Genomic DNA, 21,894 nt, shown 5'->3' with positions numbered 1-21,894 from the left:
CGGTGCTCGGCAGGAGGAGGAGGCGGGGGCAGAGGCAGAGAGAGGCGGGTCGGCAGCAGTCAAAGCTCCGGGTAAACGGTGGAAACTTTACTTCAGCGGAAGTAAACTCCGGATACAGGCGGTGAACAGGTGTCGCTCCCGCTGTCCGAGTCTCTACCGGAACGTTGACGTTTTTGACTTTTAGGAAAAGTGGTCAAAAAGTTGTTTTTTAAAAACAGAAGAAAAAAAAAAGAAAGTTCGAGAAAAGACAAAGATGTCGAACCTCAGACCCAGGCTGTGTGTGTTGGAGAAAGGAACCGGAGGCTACGGCTTCCACCTGCACGGAGAGAAGGGGAAGACCGGCCAGTTCATCCGGCTCGTGGAGCCCGACACCCCCGCCGCCGTGGCCGGGCTCCGCGCCGGTGACCGGCTGGCCTTCGTCAACGGGGACAGCGTTGAGGGCGAGAGCCACCAGCAGGTCGTGTCCCGGATACGAGCCACCTCCGGGGCGTTGGAGCTGATCGTGGTCGACTCGGAGACCGCGGATCTGCTCCACGAGCACGGCCTGCAGTGTCGGAAAGAGTTCGTCACGGAGGGGATTCCTTTACCGGGAGGAGACAGCGACTCTGACCGCGGGGACACGCGGAGCAACGGCACGCCGAGGGAGCGCAGCCCTGTCCCGCGGGAGAACGGCGACACGTCCTCCGAGAGGTCGGGGAGACTGAGCGTCAGCTCCAGCACCAAGGTACGAGACTCTTTATATGTTTACTTTACATGATATTATAGTTTATTATATCACCGTGAAACAGTTTTTAAATCGGTCAATATCGATAATTATCGCGATAAATGTCAGTTCGCATTAAAAAAATTTAAGAAAAGCTAGTTTATTACATTATTATATAATGAAGTTATCACAACAAAAAGTTTAAAAATCAATACTATTCTACTCTTATACATCTTTATTATTAATAATGAAAATTTACGATAGTTTAGGTTCCGATTAATCTTCCATTCCATATCTAAAGCTGTCAAAAACGTTAATCACAGGGTCGACCGATATCCGTTTTTCACGGCCGATATTCATAACACTTTGAAACCAACGTGCGTAACAGACAAAAAATCTAATTTGTCAAAAAAACAACAATAATCACGTTATTTTAGCTAATATTACATAACGCGAAAATTGGAAAAATCGTAATTGGTTGCGATATTGATTTTGGTAGATACTCAAGGTTGCTATTTCGGTAAGTGGTAGATACTTATGGTTGCGATAAAGGTATTTGTTAGATACTTAAAGTTGCAATTTCGGTATTTGGTAGCTACTCAAGGTTGCGATTTCGGTATTTGGTAGCTACTCAATGTTGCGATTTCGGTATTTGGTAGCTACTCAAGGATGCGATTTCGGTATTTGGTAGATACTTATAGTTGCGATTTCTGTAATTGGTAGATACTCAAGGATGCGATAAAGGTATTGGTAGCTACTCAATGTAGCATTGGCGATATTGGTGGCGTTTTTCGGTATTGGTAGCTACTCAATGTAGCATTGGCGATATTGGTAGATACTCGAGGTTGTGTTGGTAGTATTGGGAGATGCTGTATGTTGTGATATCGCGCCGTACCTAATAAATGGAACGCAGAATTACCAACAACTTTACTGCATCTTTAAAAACCGCTAAAGAAAAATCTTTCTGAGGCCGTTTTTGCCTGTTTTCTCCTCTGTTTTCTCCTCTGACCTGAGGTCAGCGTCGTCTTTGAAGCTGTCAAAGGTTACGAGGGAGCAGATTTCCTGCTGACTGGTCGTTTCCCAGAGGCGCTGAAAGGCCGTGAGATAAGAGACAGAGTCGTGAAAACGCTGCAGGCGTCGACTCTCACAGACTCTCTCACAGTCTCTGTTACAGTTCGTCTGCTTTCTGTTTGGAAAATCCTCGGTCAAGTTTGTCTTGTTGGATCAGATGCTTTGTCTGTGTCACACACTCATGCGTGGAATAAACACGTCACTCTATGTAAAGATATAATAATAATAATAATCATCATCATCATTGACTCAATCAGCTTTTGTTGTCGGTTATAAAATCGACTTTATAACTTTGTCCTATGAACGCGTCGTAAACAGTGGAGACTTTAAAGAGCTGTGTAAACCTGTGTGAGTCCGAGCAAAGTCCTGCTTTAAATGTTGTGTAACAGCAGTGGGAAACAGACTCACTCTTTTCTGTGTTTATTCAGGACCTTAAAGAGAAAACTAATGGGTTATTTTTAGAGTCAAGGATCAGAAGCCATGGAAATAACCCGATTGTATGGATTACACTGTAAAAACATGAATATGTGAGGGCACTGGAACAGTAAAAACATGAATATATTAGGTCATGTTTTTAAAGTGTTTAAAACGTTTTAACACAGAAATATTTCTCAGATTTTACATTTTAACATTGTAACAGTCAAAATATTTCGGAAATTTATTTGAAAAAAAAAATCATAATTTTTGTTTGTTTTTTTTCAAATGTTTAAAAAAGTAATATCTTTTCCAAAAAGTTAGTTTTTTTTTTTTCCAAAACATTTTTCAGAAGTTCGTAACTTTTTGCAAATTTTTTTTTTTTTTCAAAAAAGTTCCTCGTTTTTTTTATTTTTTAAATAACGTTTTTCAAAAGTTCGTTATAAAAAAAAAATCCCCAAAATTGTGTGATTTTTTTTAAATTCAGTAAATTTCTTTTGAAAAATTATTTTTTTGTGACACTGTTTATATTTTCACAATTTTAAGAGAAAACTAATGGGATACTCTGTTATTTTTAGACACAGTGAGATTAACTAAACATTTAAAATGTTTATTTATGCAAAATATTGGCACGTTCCAAAAATCGACTTCAGCCGTAGAAAATCTGAAATATGTTACCCTCTAATTTTCATTATTGATTAATCTAAGAAGTCAAGACTAATGTCTCTAATGTCAAGTCAAACATTTTTCCCATCTGACGTCGTAGAAAGAGGATTAATCTTCCGTTGATTAACAGAAGAAAAAGTTTGTGGAAAATCTGTTTCATCACAGAGAGATTATGTCTTTGTCATGAGTTTCACTCACAGGTCGTTTCAGCTTCAGCTGCAGTGAAGTAACACGTGTAACTCCGCCTCCTCCTCAGTGATGATGATGATGATGATGATGATGATGATGATGATGATGATGAGGTCATTTTAAACAAACAAAGTCTCAGGAACTCGGGAAAGTCCTTCACCTGAAATGAGTCATAAAAACATCATCATAAAAACATCATCATCACAGAGTTTTTCTTGTGTTTTTAAACTTCGCTTTTTAAATATTACTAAACATTTGATGTCGGACATTTAAACAAATTGTTTGTTTTTTTAATCATATTTTTGGGGACGTAAATTTGTTTTTAGTTAGTTTTTTGGCAATTTTTGACGGTGTAACTTTTGTAGTGACATTTTTGTAACATTGTAATATTTTTGAAAAATTTGCATTTTGTAACTTTTTTCTTTAGCTGCTTTTTCTGACATTTTTTACATGATGTAAGAAATTTTTTTTTGTTGCAGTAGTAACATAAGACATTGAAACGTGAAATTTAAAAAAAATATTTTTGGGGACATAAATTTGTTTTCCCGTCGTTTTTGGCATTTTTGACAGTGTAACTTTTTTAGCGACATTTTTGGAGCATTGCAATAGTTTTTGGTACTTTTGGACGTTTTATAGCTTTGGTAACATTTTTTTGTTGTAAAATTTGCATTTTGTTACTTTTGACAAAATGTTCAACATGTTTTTTTGTAAAAATCTGATACATAATCTTGTAGAATAAGTTTTTGCAACTTTTTTGGTAGTGGATTTTTTGTAGTGTTTGTACCTTTTTGTTACCTTAGTGACCATCAGTAACATTTCTGGACAACGTAACTTTTTTTGTACCACGAGAAACATCTTTTTGTAACATTGTCGCATTATTTTTTTTTGTAAAATTTTTAATGCATAATCTTATACAACTTTTTGCAAATTTTTGTAACGTTGTTAGTATTTGTAAGTTTGACTTTTTTTCATACCATTAGTAACATTTCTGTCAACAAATGTTTGTTTTGTTACAGTATTAAGGTAATTCCGTCTGTTTCCATGGTGTTTGCATTATTTTAGTAGGTTTACAGAAGTACGCTATAATTGGTACAAACTAAATGAAGGTAGAGAACGGACAGAAGGCTACGCTAGCTTAGCTTCTGGTCCTTTTGCTAATTTCGCAGAGATTTAGTTTTTTCTCGGGAGGCGAAAGCCGTGAACGGGTTAGCGTGTCATCATGTTATGGTAACACGGAGGCCTCTGGCGACTCGGTCGCCATAGAGACTCACAGCAGAGAGAGAGAAGAGGCTTTGTCAACAGTGTTTGTATGAGGAGAAAAGAGCTGGAGGTCCAGGGAGGACGGAAGAGAAAGCTCTCACGCCTCGACGAGGAGGCAACGCTGACCCTGAAATACCCACAGCGTCAACGAGTGTGTGTGTGTGTGTGTTCTGTACTTTTCTGTCAAACATGTGATGGAATGAAAGGATCCTAAATGAAGGAGTGAAGGCGACGTTTAGATGAACCAAGATCTCGATTTCTTTTGGGGGGAAAAAGAAATCGCCAGAGTCTGAGTTTAAAAATAACCACGAGTCACGGCTAGGTGTCTTATTCTGCCCGTGGTTCCCAAACACTGGGTCGGGGACCCACAAAAGGGTCGTGGGAGATTATTTCTGGGCCCCCAAAAACAATTTTTCCCCCACCCTTTTGAGTTAAGATTGACGAAATAACAGGAATAAAATCATCCATTTGCCAAACGGACAAGTTTACCAATTCAAAAAAGATGCTTGGCCGTTCGAGATGTGGCTAGCATCGTTGTTAGCAAGTAGCTAATAGTTTGCCGTCTTTAAAAAGGGCCTAAAACACTGCATTCTGTCGAATTTCCCCCACCAATTTCACAAATATAATCATCCTGTTTTCGATTGCTCGACGTTCTATGGCAAACTTTTTATACGGGGACCCAATTTTTATTTGGGTCCCCGTATAAAACTATCATTCTGCAAATTTGCCCATAATTTACAGCCACATCTTTAAATAATGTCATTTTAGTAAAATGACATTATTTTACTAAATAATTAATTAATTAATAAAAATTAAACTTAATTTATATAAATGTTCTTTAAAAATCATATTTTTTAGGGACCCAAAAAATATCTGCCGTGACCCTTCTTTGGGTCCACGACCCAGACTTTGGGAACCGCTCTTCTATGAAATCAATACTTTAGCTCTAATCCTTTAAAAAGTACATTGTAGTTTAGTATTTTTCGTGGTATTTTATGTGATTATCTATGTTTTTATTGAAATATAAAACACAGTAAATGTTTGACTAAAACTTGATTTGAGATTATTTGCTCCGTTGTCGTATTTGATTCCTATTTTAGTCCAAACACTGTGAGGGAATCATTGATTGAAGTCATGGAAACTTCTGTTTTTTCACCTGGTTGCTCTGTAACAGCGTTTAACACTCGCAGACTTTGATCTCTGTGTGCGATGAAGAGTGAAAACCGTCGTCTTCTGTGTTTCACAAGCGTCTCTTATCGTCACCGGGCTCACATAAACCTGGGAAAAAGCCATTCATCTGCAGGCTTTTATGGGTTTTTTCGGGGAGCAGCGAGCGCCGTAAATCAAGATTAGCGCGACGCTAGCTCGTACAAAGAGTCGAATCTGCGCTCGCGTACAGCGTTTGACATTTTTCGAGTTTACGGCCTTGACACGATGAGTCGAGTCATCGGTTATCGACTTTCCACTGACGCCAGAGCTGGAAATAAACAAATGGATTTTCTTTACGTGTAATTTTTTTTTGTTTTTAAGGCACCTAATGGCTACGATTTACCAGATATTCATGTACATGTATTATCAACACAATATCTGTATCGGATGTTATTGACTATATATCTGCAAATTCGCCAAATCCACCTTCACTACAATGCTAGGGTCGGCTACAGCTATTATTTTTTTAATTTATTTTGCTCAATAAATCAAGAAAATGAATGTTCCAATGTCGTGCAACCTTAATTATAGATATATTGCAGTTGGTTATTAATCAATTCATGAGTTAATAAGCCTACTGTGGTAACCGATTAACCGTTTAAGTGATTTGTTAAGCAGTTATGGAAAACTTAGCTGGTTGCAGCAGAACAGTTTTTGATTTTGAGGGATTTATCTGCCAAGAATAACGTCAATAAACGTCATAAAATGGACGTAAAATGGAAAAACTACATGTGGAGCAGGACTGAAAGGTTCGGAGTGCATTAAAATGCTCTTGTCCATTTAAATCTATTGTTTGAGGAAGTTTAACCACCTGACATCCAATGTTTGGTCATTTTAGTCGATGTTATTTAACAGAATTATTATTATGGGCTTCTGTCCAAAACAAACTCCGAGCTAACACGGTGAGCGTCATCTGACTGAGATCCTCGCTGACTCACTGTGAAAACACACAGGGACGTTGTTTAACAGTGTGTCGTTTGTCCAAATGTTTGTTTTTTACCCGCTGACCTTTTTATTCTCAGCGTTGAAGAGAAACATTCCCTTTCAAACCTGATACAAACGGCCATTTCCCCCCCAACTACATAATGCAGCTTCTTCTACATTTGGTCAGATAAACCTCAAACACTAGTTTTGTTGGGTTTTTACAAAGCGCCACCTAGTGGGAACATGAAAGGTGAAAACTAGTTAAACTATAATTCCTGCAAAATTCAACGTATCACGCTGAACTTGTATGAAAAGTGAGCGTGGATGCCCAAGTGGTAAGGCATTGGTCTCGTAAACCAAAGAACATGGGTTCGATCCCCATCCGTGCCTGGAACATGGATGTGTTTTCTGTTTAATGTCCAAAAATTAGGAACTTCTCACATCAGGAATCAAGGAAGGATCTTCAGAAATGTAGATATGAGTTAATTTGAAGATGTTTCACCCTCACACTTGGGATGTTTTTTCAGTTCAGATCAGACAAGAAGGTGAAAGAAGGACAAGAAGGACAAGAAAGTACAGTATAAGAAGGTACCAGATGGTACAAGAAGGTACAAGAAGTTACAAGAAGGTACCAGACAGTACAAGAAGGTACCAGACAGTACAAGAAGGTACCAGACAGTACTAGACGGTACAAGAAGGTACCAGACAGTACTAGACGGTACAGGAAGGTACAAGAAGAAACCAGACAGTACTAGACGGTACAAGAAGGTACCAGATAGTATAAGAAGATACAACAAGGTACAGGAAGGTACAAGAAGGTACCAGACAGTATAAGAAGGTACAAGAAGGTACAGGAAGGTACAGGAAGGTACAAGAAGGTACCAGACAGTATAAGAAGGTACAAGAAGGTACAGGAAGGTACAAGAAGGTACAAGAAGGTATCAGACAGTACAAGAAGGTACCAGACAGGACAGGAAGGTACAAGGAGGTACAAGAAGGTAGAATGACCTACATGACGGAGAACTGTGCAAAAGACTGCGACCACTAGTTCCTCAAAGAAAATACAGGAAATGTACTCAGTTTTAAAATAATACACCCAAAAAAGCAGCTTTTACTGACATAAGTGTGAAGTGTTTCAGTGTGAATTTTTACTGAAACTTAATAAAAACGGCTCAGAGATAAAAACAAACCAAGACTTTTATCACTTCTGTCCATGGCACTTATTACATAATGGTGTTTTGGTAGGGTTGAACTTTTTGGACCTTTTTATTGGACTTTTTGCCGATAATCTGATATACTGGGAAATGCTTGGAATAATAATTAATATACTGACAGAACTGCAGAGATCATTTAATCTCTCCTCTAATGAAATGAACATATTTTTCATATTCATACAAATAAATATAAATTAATAATTCACTTTCATGTCCTTCTGTTTACCTTCAAGATTTCAAAAGTGGAATTTGAAATTAGTTTTAGCGCTGAGGCCGCGCCTTTTGACGTAGAGAAAACCCTTTGACAACTTTTAATCGTTAACTTGTCTGGAACACGTGGACCGAGTTTGACGCGGCTAGCTCAAACGTGCTAGCACGAGCTCGTTCAACTGCATAGAGTATAGCCATTTTTGTTTTCCCAAAATGGCCGACTTCTGGGTGGGCGGAGCTAATGGAAGTACATTAGGCAGAAGTTTGTAATCATGAGAGCAACAAGTGTACGAAGTCTGGTCAAAATCGTAACAATTATGTGCGAATTAGACGACACGATAGGGCAAAAAAATTGCATTTAACGCAATTGCGGCCTTTTGACGTAGAGAAAATCCTCTGACAACTTTTAATCGTTAACTTGTCTGGAACACATGGACCGAGTTTGACGCGGCTAGCTCAAACGTGCTAGGGCGAGCTTGTTCAAATGCATATATAGCCATTTTTGTTTTTACAAAATGGCCGATTTGTGGGTGGGCGGAGCTAATGGAAGTGCTTTTTGGAATTATGAAGTTTGGTCAAAATCGCAACAACTCTGTGCATTTAAAAATTTAGCATTTAAAGCTAAATATCTGTCAATAATGGTGTTATTGTAAGTGTTTGCCGGGCTAAACTTTCTCACGAATTTTTGACCAAAATTCAAAACAAGAAGAAGAAGAATAACCTGTTCTGAAAAAAGTTGATTAAAAGAGCTTTTTATTATTATTTTTTTATCGTGGTTGAAGTGTCGTCGTGTGCGACTCATTGTTTTTTTAATCTTCGTCAATAACAAAGTAACGTCCGCCCTTTGATAAGAGCAACAAATGTCCTCGAACACAACAACACGTACGAGAAGACTTTGGAGCGTGAGCGAGATAACGCGGGTTAAAATGTAGCGTATGAATCATCCTCTCATCGTGCAGATAACACACACACACACACACACTCACACACTCTGTCAGCACACGGCTTGTTCTCTGAAACCACTTCCTGTCCTCGTCCTCTCGTCGCTCAGTTGCCACAGAGCTGAGGAGTCTGTGTTGTTGTTGCCACAGCAGCTCGCTGTAAGTTTTGAGTGATTACGAGCTAATAACTTCCTCAAAAGGCAGCGATGAACGCGACGCTAATCGGGCGCAAAGACGGCACGTGGACAAAGAGCAGACGTCACACATCCACAGCTGCTCTGTGAACTCTGCCCTGACCTCACAACCATCAGCGTTAACTCAAGGTCTTGATGTTTAACTACAGCGAGCTCTAAAACCATTAACCTTTGAAGCTCAGGTGTTTACTGCTGATGCTGATGCTGCTGCTGCGGCTGTTTGTGGCAACGCACACACAAACCCAGTCGTCGCCTCTGTGGCGGGACGTAAGCGAGACAACGTGCAACACCTTCTCCGTCTTCTGCTGTGCTAACAGTTCAGAGGCGTCGGCCTGAGATCAGCTGTCAATCACACTGGTGTCAACGTGTTATCGTCCATCTCAGTGTTTCCCAACCCTGGTCCTCAGGGAACTCTGCCCTGCCGTGTTTTAGATGTTGCCCTGCTCCAAAAGATACCTCGTTCAAATAAATCGCCAGCTCTGCAGAAGCCTAATAACAAACTTTTGTATTTAAACATTTTTTTTTAAATAATGTTTCAACTTTTGTCAAATTTTTTCCAAAAATTCTAATGTTTCAACTTTTGTTCAAAACATTTTTCCAAAAATTTAATGTTTCAACTTTTTGTCATTTTTTCCCAAAAAAATTAATATTTCAATTACATTTTTTTTTAATGTTTCTACTTTTGTAAAAAAAAAAATAAAAAAAAAATAAAAAATGTAATGTTTCAACTTTGGCATTTTTTCAACAAAAAATGAATATTTCAATTTTCAATTACATTTTTATTTTATTTTATTAATGTTTCAACTTTTGTAAAAAAAATCAAAAATGTAATGTAACTTTTTTAAATTTTTTCCAAAAAAAATTATATTTCAATTTTAAATTTTTACATAAAAAAATAAATAATTAATGTTTCAACTTTTGTAAAAAAAAAAAAAAAAGAGAAACAATTCTCCTTCTCAAATGTCATGGAGTCAAAGTGTAAAGCAAAGCTGGATCAAGTAGATGATGTTTTTTTATCAATAAAACCAAGTTATCAGACTTTTCCAGCTTCTTAAATGTTGATTATGTTCAGGTTTCTTTGCTCCGTGGAACAAAGAAATCATTCAAACTGAATTATCTTGTGTTTGTGGACAAAACAAAGATGTTTGAGAACTTAAATACCCTGTTTTGGGAACATTTTCTGAACCAAACGTCTCGTCGATTTCGTTATTGTTATCCAGTCAAAATGATCTGTGGGTTAGAAACAAGAACCTTCTAACAACGAGGACGAGTGTTTAGCAGCAGCAGCAGCAGCAGCAGCAGCAGCAGCAGCAGCAGCAGCAGCAGCAGCAGCACAGGAAAACCACAGCGTATTCAAATGTCTCTTTTAACGTCTGTGTCGTCGCGTTTGCTGTTTGTTTCTATGAAAAGAGACAAAAGACGGAGACAGACGAGCGATTGTGTCCTCGGCTTATTAAACAAATCAGTGGCGAGTGACGACACCGCGTTCAGGACGATCGTCCGGACTCTTACCTCCATACGGATTATTATGGTCTGTGAATGTGATGAGGACTTTCTCCGGAGCGTCTCACAGAGTCTTTTGTCCACCGTCCAGCCTCCGTGTCCGTGTCCCCGCTGGGTTCTGTCAGGACGCCCAGGCTTCGCTTCTTCAGGACAAAAAACAACCTGAGTTAGCAACGAGAAACGAGAGGAATCTGATGCTGTGAAATTAGAGTAAAAAGTAAAAACTCACCTGGGTTTATCCGTGACGTAAAGACGCCTCCGTCCTCTTCTGTGGCGTCGCTGTTTTTTTTACGTTTACGTATAAATCGCAAACTTTGTGTCTGAAATCGTCACAAATTCATTTTCTCACGACGTTCAACGCTTATTTTTACTTTTTCTACGTAGAAAAGTGTTTGACGGCTGAGCTCAAATAACCCAGCATGACCGCAGAATATTATAGAAAAGAAAATACAACCCCCCCTAGTGGTTGGGAGGGGGAACATCTCACAAATAAATAGAGATATTTTTTCAACATTCTCTTACATTTTAATTCATGAATCGAGGAAAATAATTGACGGATTAATCGATTTATTTGAGTGGGAAACGAACATTAGTTGGAAACTCTGGTTTGTCGGGAATCAGGACGCAATGCCTTATGGGTAGTGACGGGAAAATATGTGCGATATTATCGCTTATCGTGAGAATAAGAAATCCCTTACAATAAGTTAAATTGCGGTGACTTTGTATTATCGTGATAATCGCGTATAGAGAAAATGTCACGAGTGACTTGAAACTCACCAACATACAGTCCCGGTGTGTGTACGAATAACGCTACACAATGAGCCGTTTACGAGATAAAAACACTACGATACGAAAAAGAAACATGATATTTCTGGGCTCCCGAAACGTTGTTTTCGCGTGGGTAAACCGCTGATACGATAAAGAAAACTTCACTTAATTTCCATGTGGACCGTCCCCAACACTCGCTCCAATTTTTAGCTAGTTTTTGTTGTCAGTACGAAAAACGCTACTCAAAGAGCCGTTTTCAAGATTAAACCCTATTACGATAAAGACAAAATTACGTTTCCCAAAACGTTGTTTTCGTGTGGATAAAACGCTGATACGATAAAGTAAACTTTATCAAATTTACTTCAAATCTCTACAATTTTTCGCTCGTTGTTGGCGTCTGTACGAAAAACGCTACACAAAGAGCCATTTTCAAGATTAAACGATATTACGATAAAGACAAAATTACGTTTCTGGGCTTCCAAAATTTTGTTTTTGTGTGGATAAAACGCTGATACGATAAAGAAAACTTTCTTTAGTTTCCACGTGGATCGTCCCCAACACTCGCTCCCATTTTTAGCTAGTTTTTGGTGTCTGTACGAAAAACGCTACACAAAGAGCCGTTTTCGAGATTAAACGCTATTACAATAACGACAAAATTACATTTATGGGCTCCCAAAACGTTGTTTTCGTGTGGATAAACTGCTGAATGCTACGATAAAGTAAACTTTATTGGATTCAGTTTAACTCGCTACGATTTTTCGCTCATTGTTGGTGTCTGTACGAAAAACGCTACTCAAAGAGCCGTTTTCAAGATTAAACGATATTACGATAAAGACAAAATTACGTGTCTGGGCTCCCAAAACGTTGTTTTCACGTGGATAAAACGCTGACACGATAAAGAAAACGTTCTCGAGTTTCCACGTGGACCGACCCAAAAAACTAACTGCCATGTTTTTGCTCACTTTTGGTCTCCACCTCCTCTTTAACGTCTCCTCTCCACAGCTGTGCGAGTCGTCAGGTGATGGTTTTTCCTGTGGACTCATCAGAATGCGATCAGAGACCTTTAACCGAACCTTAACCTAAACCGTTAAATTGTCTCGCTGACAGAGGAACAAGTTAACGCCTTTTTACACCCGGGGCGTAAAAAAAGAATTCCAGTGGACTTTAGTCCTCGACTAAACGGGTTTTTATCGTCCGTCGTTAACAACCGAATGTTTCCGTGTGTGTGTGTGTGTGTGTTGTTGCCATAAACGCGTGATTCCATCCAAAGGTCGGAACGCGATAACGCCGCTCGTCTTTGGGCGTTTTTGAACAATCATCGACCGCCGTGATTTGACATTAACCTGCAGCAGGTGTTTGAACGCTGAGGCTGCGTCTTCTTCTTCTTCTTCTTCAGGACAATCATTGACAGACGTTTGCTGCTGATAACGTGAAGATGTCAGCGTCCGTTATCAGGACGTTTTAAAGGGCGACGCGTGGGCGACCGAGCTCGGGTTTTCAGGCGTTAACGCGTACGTTCGTGCAGGTGTTTTTCTCACAGTGATACGGACGACACTTTCTGGCAAAAAATATACTTAAAACTAGGGCTGTCGGAATGTACGCGTTAACGCAGGATGATTAATTTGTGGAATTAACGCGTACATTTATGCACTTTATCACTTTAATTGCACTATGGGTACTGCACTACGCTACTGCCTCAGATAATGATATAATCGTAAACATTAACAGTAAACGACTGCCGTTACCGAACAGTTGTCTAAGTAGCATTTTGACGCTAATGTTAGCTGCTGTGTCCCCGTTACCCAGACAACTGTTCAGTAACAGCAGTCCTTTACTGTAAATGTTATGATTATATCATTATATGAGTCATTAAAGTGAGAAAGTGCGTTAATGTGGTTTTTTTTTTTAATTGTACGCGTTAATACCACAAATTAATCATCCTGCGTTAACGCGTACATTTTTAAAAACACATTAACGCACTTTCTCACTTTCATTGCGCTACTGGCTCAGATAATGATATAATCGTAACATTAACAGTAAACGACTGCTGTTACCGAACAGTTACTTTGTCTCACTAACGGGGACACAGACAGCAGCTAACATTAGCGTCAGAATGCTAGCTGACGCTAACGCTAACTAGTAGAAGCAGTGCTTCAAAGGTGCTGATGAGGAATTTAACTTCAATACTTTATATTTTGTTTATAATGCGAGTTATTTACAGTGCAATGTATACTTTTTTTAAAAAAAAAATTTAAAAGTTATTTACTTTTTTTTATTTTTTCTATATATTTATATTGTCTTATAATGTGGGTTCTTAATGTAATGTTTATGTTTTACTAAGTTTCTATAGGGTTTTTTAAAAAGTTATTTACAGTATTTTATTGTTCTTTACAATTATATTTTCACATACTTTATTTATCTCTCCGCTCCTACAAACAATATAAAGAGAAAATTTGAATTTTTCTGGCATATTTACGAACGGTAATTAATCGTGATTAGTTTTCTGACTTAATTTAAAAAGGTTTTCAGGGACAATATAATAATTATAATGAAAAAAAAGTCAACTTTTTCCTGTTTAAGGAGCAGGAAGCACGATATTGGACTTTGGACGTCAGAAAAAGTAGAAAACTCTAACCCAGACACCTGAGTGGAACAGTTAAAAACAAACCTCCATGTTGACTCTTCTTCTTCTTCTTCTTCTGGTGTTTGTGCAGGACGACAGAGTCGCTCTTCGTCCTCGCCTCTGTCACCTGCAGAAAGGCGACGGCGGCTACGGCTTCAACCTGCACAGCGAGAAGTCCAGACCGGGTCAGTTCATCAGAGCCGTGGACGACGATTCTCCCGCAGAGCGAGCGGGACTCAGAGCCAAGGACAAGATCGTCGAGGTAAAACGCACAAGCTTTCCTGTTGGCAAGTTTGTAAACCGCTCACTCTCCCACACCAAAGCCCATAGAGAAAAACAGCGTTTTTTAGCTCACGGGGGACACAGGAGCTGCTGGTCTACTGCTGCCTCGTGTGGTCAATTTGTGTCACTGAGGTCAATCTGAACAAAGAATTTTCAAAAGCCGAATTATCAAAATAAGACATTTGTATGTAGTGATGGAGGCAGCAGTGGATCAACAACTCCTGTGAACTCCTGTGTCTCTGTGATGTTAAAATCACTGGTTTTCTCTATGGACTTTGGTGTGGGAGAGTGAGTGGTTTACAAAGTGGCACAAACGTTAGTTTCCAGTCAAAAACAGGTGCGTAACAGTGAGATAAAGCATTTGTGGACTTAAGCAGGCAGAGGTTTTTGTGTGTGTGTGTGTGTGTGTGTGTGTGTGTGTGTGTGTGTGTGTGTGTGTGTGTGTGTGTGTGTGTGTGTGTGTGTGTGTGTGTGTGTGTGTGTGTGTGTGTGTGTGTGTGTGTGTGTGTGTGTGTGTGTGTGTGTGTGTGTGTGTGTGTGTGTGTGTGTGTGTGTGTGTGTGTGTGTGTGACGACTCAGTCCTTTGAAAACAGCTCACAGTTTAATCCACTTAGAGTTTTCTGTGAGCTGCTGCTCTGAGTCTGCAGGAGGTGAGAGGAGGAGACAGGGAGGAGGAGGTGAGAGGAGGTGAGAGGAGGTCATGATGGAGGGAGAGAGTTTAAAAAAACAACACAGAAATGACTGAGAATGTGTTGAATTCCTGACAGAGGTCACAGAGGTCACAGAGGTCGCGGCGCAGCAGCGTTCCGTACCAGTGTGGGAGACGTTCCCGACAGTATTCCCACCTCAGCTGTTCCTCCCACAGGAATTCCTGACTCTCCTTTATCTGTGAGGAGGTTTGATGAGAGAGAGAGAGAGAGAGAGAGTCAGTGAGAGAGAGAGAGAGAGAGAGAGTCCACACTGTGAGGTTAGATTACATTAGAGGTTCTACTGGACCCAAAACCTGGTTCTACTGTTCTGACGTGTTCTGTTCCTGCTGAAATTAACCTCCTCTCATGTCTCCTTTCCTCTCTTCTTGTCTCCTACCTCGTTTCCTTTCCTTTTTTATCTTGTGCCATTTCATGTATCCTTCCTTGTCTCATCTCCTATTTCCTCCCATGTCTCCTTCCCTGTCTCCTCTCCTATTTACTCCCATGTCTCCTTTCCCATCTCCTCTCCTGTGTCCTTTCCTCTCATGTCTCCTTTCCTGTCTCCTCTCCTGTGTCCTTTCTCGTCTCCTTTCCTGTCTCCTCTCCTCTTTTCTCCTCTCCTGTGTCCTTTCTCGTCTCCTTTCCTGTCTCCTCTCCTCTTTTCTCTTCTCATGTCTCCTCTCCTGTGTCCTTTCCTCTCATGTCTCCTTTCCTGTCTCCTCTTTCTCCTCTCATGTCTCCTTTCCTCTCCTGTGTCCTTTCTCGTCTCCTTTCCTGTCTCCTCTTCTCATGTCTCCTTTCCTCTCCTGTGTCCTTTCCCGTCTCCTCTCCTATCTACTCCCTGGTTTCCCCCTCTGTCTTTTTATCTCTCACGTCTCCTTTTCTGTCTCCTTCTCTTTCCTCTCCTCGCCTCCTCGTCTCCTCTCCTCAGGTGAACGGCGTGTCAGTGATTGGGCTGCAGCACTCTGAAGTGGTCGCGGCCATCAAGGCGGGAGGAGAAGAGACCACGCTGCTGGTGGTCGACGCCGAGGCCGAGGAGTTTTTCAAGAGATGCAACGTTCAGCCGTCAGAGGAGCATGTGACTGGTAACACACACACACACGCACACACACAGAACAGACAAACACACAGAACAGACAAACAAACATGGCAGGATGTGAACGTTTAACGTGTTTTCTTTGTCCACTGCAGGACGTCTTCCTGAGCCGCTGTCAAAGAGAGAGTCAGACGACGAGGAGGTGAGGACACACACACACACGCACACGCACACACACACACACATGGAGACAAACACACACACACACACGGCCTGGAAAAGCCCTGCTGATCCTCTCTGGACATTCCTGGCAGCAGCAGATTAAGACTCTGGACAGTGTCTTCATGTCAGGACTCTGATAACACACACACACACACACACACACACACACACATACACACACACACACACTGTTGTAGAAAAGTCTACGACGTCTCAAGAACACGTTCACGTCTTTATCTTCACTGTGAGACACAGTTTTAAAGCAGAAAACCCAAGTTTATAAACTTTTTCTCTCTCCCACACCAAACCCCATTGAGAAAGTGATTTTAGCTCACGGGGACACAGGAGCTGCTGGTCTACTGCTGCCTCGTGTGGTCACTTTGCGTCACTGAGGTTCATCTGAACAAAGAAATTTGAAAGCCGAATTATCAAAATAAGATATTTGAAGTGAGTGACGGAGGCAGAAGTGGATCAACAACTCCTGTGAACTCCTGTGTCTCTGTGATGTTAAAATTGATGCTTTTCTCTATGAGGTTTTTGTGTGGGAGAGTGAGTGAGTCCAGAAAACTTGAGTTTCCTGCTGTAAAAGTCTGTCTCACAGTGAAGATAAAGTTGTCGTAGCCGTTTGTTAAGTTGCTAAAACGTCACCAGGGAGTTGACTGTCATCCTCAGCAGCAGGGGGCGCTCACAGCTCAGTAAACCACACTTCTAAACGGGAGGAAACGTCATTTTTGCGTACTACAACTTTCCCATATGAGACCACAGAGAGGTCGAAATCAGCGGACTGTCCCTTTAATGAAACCGCAGCAGCCAATCAAACGCTCAGGGGGGCGGAGCCAGCCACTTTATCAAAAGTAAACACACACACACACACACACACACACGGGGAAAGTGGATTGGCCTCTGCGGTGACATTGTGTCTGAGCCGTCGCCGTGGCAACCAGAGCTCAGCACGGCCTCTCTCTCTCTCTCCTGAAGGATCATGGGATTGAAGCGTCTTTAACTCTCATGGCGAGTTGGGGGATTATGCAAATGAGACGACTAACGAGCGGCGTTCACACACACGCGCACGCACACACATACACGCAGCAGCGTGAACAAACACTCATTCACCAGCTCTGATGTAACACCGTGACCTCTGACCTCACACTGTGTGTGTGTGTGTGTGTGTGTGATGAACGTGTGATTAATTGGACTTTTTAAACTCGTTTAACGAGTTTATGAATCACACACACACACAAACCTGTTGTTATGTCTCGGTGAGGACACGTCACTAACCCCTTACCTTAAGTGACTTAACCTTAAACTGAACCTTAACCCTAGAACCAGGTCTTAACCCTGAAAAAAAACAACTTTAAAGTGTGTCTGGTCCTCACAAAGACATAAATACAAGAACACACAGATTTACATTCATTTAAACACTTAAAAAATCCTTAACCTTTAAATCTTACTCCTTAACTTTAACAAGTTCCTTTAGTCATTAGGACCAGGTTTTTGGTCTCCACGAGGACTTCACTGGTCCTGACAAGGTCCTAAAGAGGCGACAAATACAAGAAAACACACACACACACTTTAGAGAAACTATGAATCGTTTTAAAATCACAATCGTAATTTGAAAACATCGCAATCAGCAAAGTTCTGTTACATTTAAAAAAGAAAAAACCGCAACGTAAAAAAAAAACGCAATGTTAAAAAAATTCTCGTCCTTACGTTAGCGTGAAGTCGTAAATATCCATCGAAAAAACTTGTAAAAAACCTGTTTTACAATCCGTGTTCGAAATATCCGTCAGTTTAAAACGGACGTACGAATTCCGCGATACGTACAAAAACAAACGGAATCACGGAACGTAGCAATAAAAATGAAAAATCGAGTGTTAAAATGTGAGAACATTTTGTCGAGACGATGTTTCAGGGGGGAAGTTGTTTGGCGTGGGACAAACAAACAACTTTAGAGAAACAATGAATCGTTTTAAAATCACAATCGTAATTTGAAAACATCGCGATTAGCAAATTTCTGTGACATTTATAAGAAAACGCAACGCTAAAAAAAACAACGGTTTGTACGTTTAAATTCTCGTCCTAACGTTAGCGTGAAGTCGTAAATATCGTGACGGTGTCACACGGTTGTAAACAATCCATCCAAAATCAAAAGAAAACCTGTAAATATCGTTTTGAAGCACAAATTTTAACAATCCGTGTTCGTAATATCGCAATTTAGCGACAGTTTAAACGGACGTACCAGTTCCGCGATACGTACAAAAACAAACGGAATCACGAAACGTAGCAATAAAAGTGAAATCGAGTGTTAAAATGTGAGAACTTTTTGTCGAGACAATGTTTCAGGGGGGACATTGTTCGGCGTGGGACAAAAACGTCTTAAATTCAAAATTAGCAATAAATCAAATGTTTAATTTGGATTTAAAGAAACAAATTCAAACAGATGTCATAAAATTCTATAGTTTTTTGTCAGTGAGCGTTGAGATGGTGAACAGTGGCGCTCTGCTGCCCTCTGCTGGACACACCAAGGTCTTACAGGACCCAAGAGGCTTTAAAGTCACCAAAAATCCACTCAAATCTACTTAATAAACATGAAAATATGACGTCATCGTTCGAGATCATGTGACCTGTGACGCACTTATTTTGCGATAAATTCAAGAAAAAAAGTGAGTGTCATTTAGTAAAAAATTCAAATGTGTTGGACATGAAAAAAAAGTGTTTCACGCATAATTAAATGAAATGTAAGTAACGTCACGACGACACAAACGCAAGGGATCGCGATCTACGACGCGGCAACGGAAACAAAAAACGCTAACTCGCCATCTTATCGCGTTAATCTGCTTCGTAAAAAGGCTGCGACGATTATCGATTTATCAAAAGGAACGAAATTGTCAAAGAAACCTGGATAAAAACGTATGTTACAACACTAGCCACGCCCCCTTACTTCAATGAGCCAATCACCTGCCTCGTAACAGCTGAAACGTTCTTAACCACGTTTGTTTGTTTGTTTTTCAGACTCCAACAGCGATGAAAACTCAAGTGTCCGCGAGGTCTTCAGTGTCCAGCGATTCGTCCAACAACTCGTCCAACTCTCCTCGGGTAATGAATGAATGAATGGGGCGGCCATTTTGTTTTTCACCCCTAGAAAAACATTCTGTGTTTGCGTAAAATGAAGAAAAGGCGGGAGAAAATCAGATTGTTTTTTTTTTCCACTGTTAATCGTAAGCTATTTGATCGGATTTTCGTGTCCAGAAATCACTAATCGATCTGCACGGATGACTTTAACGTACCCTGAAAACGTCACGATTTAGCCGTAATAACAGCTAGCTGAGGTGCAGCGCTTTGAAATTGTCAGAGCGTTCAGATTGCGACAAATCGGATTCCAATCGCATTTCAAACCACCTTCAAATACAATTAAATCCAGGTTGGTTTTGAAAAATCTTGACCAAAAAAAAAAAAATGTACGAAATCTGATTGTAATCTGATTTTTTTTTTTTTTTTTTGGCCATTTTAGTCAGGACATCGTAACTAGGTGCAAATTGTTACGCAAGTATGAGAGTGCTTTTGTTATTTAAAAAAAAAAAAAAAGTATAATTTAGATTTAGTTTATTCGCATTTAGTTTTCTTATTATTAGCTTAACGTTACCAGCATGCTAGCTAGCTAGCATGGAGTAGCAACAGTGTTCTTCTGCTGCGAACGTCGACATTTTAATGCCAAATATGTCGGAAACGTGAGTAAAAAATTAACGTGAATTTTGCAGCAATGCCGAAAGTCTAAAAATATTGCGATTTTTTTAACGTTTCTGTGTGTGTGTGTGTGTGTGTGTGTGTGTGTGTGTGTGTGCAGGTTGAGCATTCCCGTGAGGCGGATGGCCGTCTGGGTCTCGGCCTCTCATTGGCTCAGGCTCGAGAAAGAGCTCATCAGAAACGCGCCGCCAAGAAAGCCCCGCCCATGGCCTGGAGCAAGAGAAACGAACTGTTCAGCAACTTGTAAATATCGCAATCATCATCATCGTCATCATCGTCGTCTACATCATCGCAGTTCTGTCCGTCAACGACGCAGAACCCACTCAGATAATCCTCGGAAATGTTTTTTAAAAACGTAAACGCTTGTTTTACGTTTTTTTACGTAGAAACATTTTATTTTTTTAAATCCCGACGTTTAACAGTATTACCTGATGATTTTGTTCTTTTAATTTTTTTTTCGGATTCTGCCACTATTTTTGAAAATGTCACCGTTAATAGAAAAACAGAAACAGAAAAAAAAGACTGTTAATATACGAAGAAGAAGAAACAACGATAATGCACCGCACGGCTTTGCGAAGAAAAATAAATTATTGTCCGATTTTTTTCTTTCTTTATTAATTTTTGAATGTTTTTGTGTTTTTTTAATCTATGTCCAATATCTGCGATCAGCAACTAGAATAAAGGAATTTGTCTTTACGTCGTATTTCTGAATGAATGATGCAGATTGACTCTCAATGCTATGCTAACCTGTTTTTCATATGTGTACGGAAGCCCAGAAGTGTCAGAATTGCAAAATGTCGCGTTAGCCTCGGAGACTGAAACCGAAATGTAGTTTACGAAGAATTGTCTGATAGCTTTGGCAATTTTTTTTATGTTTGTCGGTGAAGTAGCGCATAATTATTATAAGAAATATTAAACTGCTAAAGCTCTGTAGCTTAGTTGTTGTAACATGTTTACCACTAAACATCGCACTTATTATTATCATTGTTTTTATTTTTAAATGTGTCATTGTTAGCCGCTATCTGCTTCCACAAAATAGCGTCTCGCTAGCAAGGAATTGTGGGATATATCGGTCTTTGAAAAACCCGAAAAAGCTAACAGCTAACTTCAATTTCACGTAAGAACATCGCCATGGCAACAAATCATTAAAATCAACAACATTTTTGTTGTCAATTATGACACGTTTAGGCTTCCGTACGTTGACGTCTGAAGTGACGTCATCGTGAATCATGACGCGATGATTCGGTAAAATTTTGTTTTTTTGTCTCTCTTGTACATAATATATCGGGAATCAATGATCGGAGAGGAAAACTGAAGATTCCTCTTTACGATTTATTTTGTTGTTTTTGTTGATTGTGATGAAAATGAAAGCTGCTCTTGTTGCTCTGATCGTCGTCAACACACGATAAATAAAAATATCATAAAAAATATTCCGTGTAAACTGATGTCGACTGTGCTGTAGAATTTACTCTTATATATAAATATCAATATTTGGATCAAACTGAATTGAGTCTTTTGTGTGTGTGACCCGACATCGGAAACTTTTAACGCAATTTTACCAAAAAAAAATCTCTATGTTAGCGAGGGATAAGTGTGACTTACGTTTATTTGTTAAGTCTAATTCATTTGATTATGACATACAATAACAATAAATTAATTTAACTTTAATATGTTATATTCAAAAAACAGCTGTTCAATTCATCTTTGTCCACAGGGGGGCAGTGTACTAACGGCTGTCAGCAAAGTTTTTAAAATTCCCACCTTTTCCTGAGACACAAATTTTGAAGGTTTTTTACCACAGATTAAGTTAAATGTGCGATCTTCTCTCAACAAATTCGCAGAGCCAGGAAGAGACGTTAGCATCGGAACGGGATGAAAGTTAGCAAGTGACCGTGCGTCTGCCATCGTCGTCCCGTTAATGAGAAAATACAAACTTGGAGAAACTTACGTAAGTTTCGAGTTATTCGGAGTGAATTTTGAAGGTCTTACAGGACACACAAATCAGTTTTGTCGCCACCTTGTGGTCATTTAC

At 39.8% G+C, this 21,894-nt stretch overlaps 1 protein-coding gene across 1 annotated transcript; it reads left to right on the top strand.

Moving 5' to 3' along the window:
• The first annotated feature begins 84 nt into the window (after positions 1-84).
• Positions 85-21,162, top strand: nherf1a (NHERF family PDZ scaffold protein 1a). The gene is made up of 6 exons (XM_083905331.1): positions 85-724; positions 13,981-14,151; positions 15,792-15,945; positions 16,052-16,098; positions 19,131-19,214; positions 19,963-21,162. Exons 1-6 carry the CDS (start codon positions 254-256, stop codon positions 20,107-20,109), a joined length of 1,074 nt encoding a protein of 357 aa, XP_083761457.1. The 5' UTR covers positions 85-253; the 3' UTR covers positions 20,110-21,162.
• Positions 21,163-21,894: the final 732 nt, after the last annotated feature.

The sequence above is a fragment of the Microchirus variegatus genome (assembly GCF_963457635.1).
Source record: "Microchirus variegatus genome assembly, chromosome: 18".
Classification (NCBI taxonomy): Eukaryota; Metazoa; Chordata; class Actinopteri; order Pleuronectiformes; family Soleidae; genus Microchirus; species Microchirus variegatus.
Note: the sequence above shows the minus strand (reverse complement) of the source record. Positions and strands in the feature narration are given on the sequence as shown.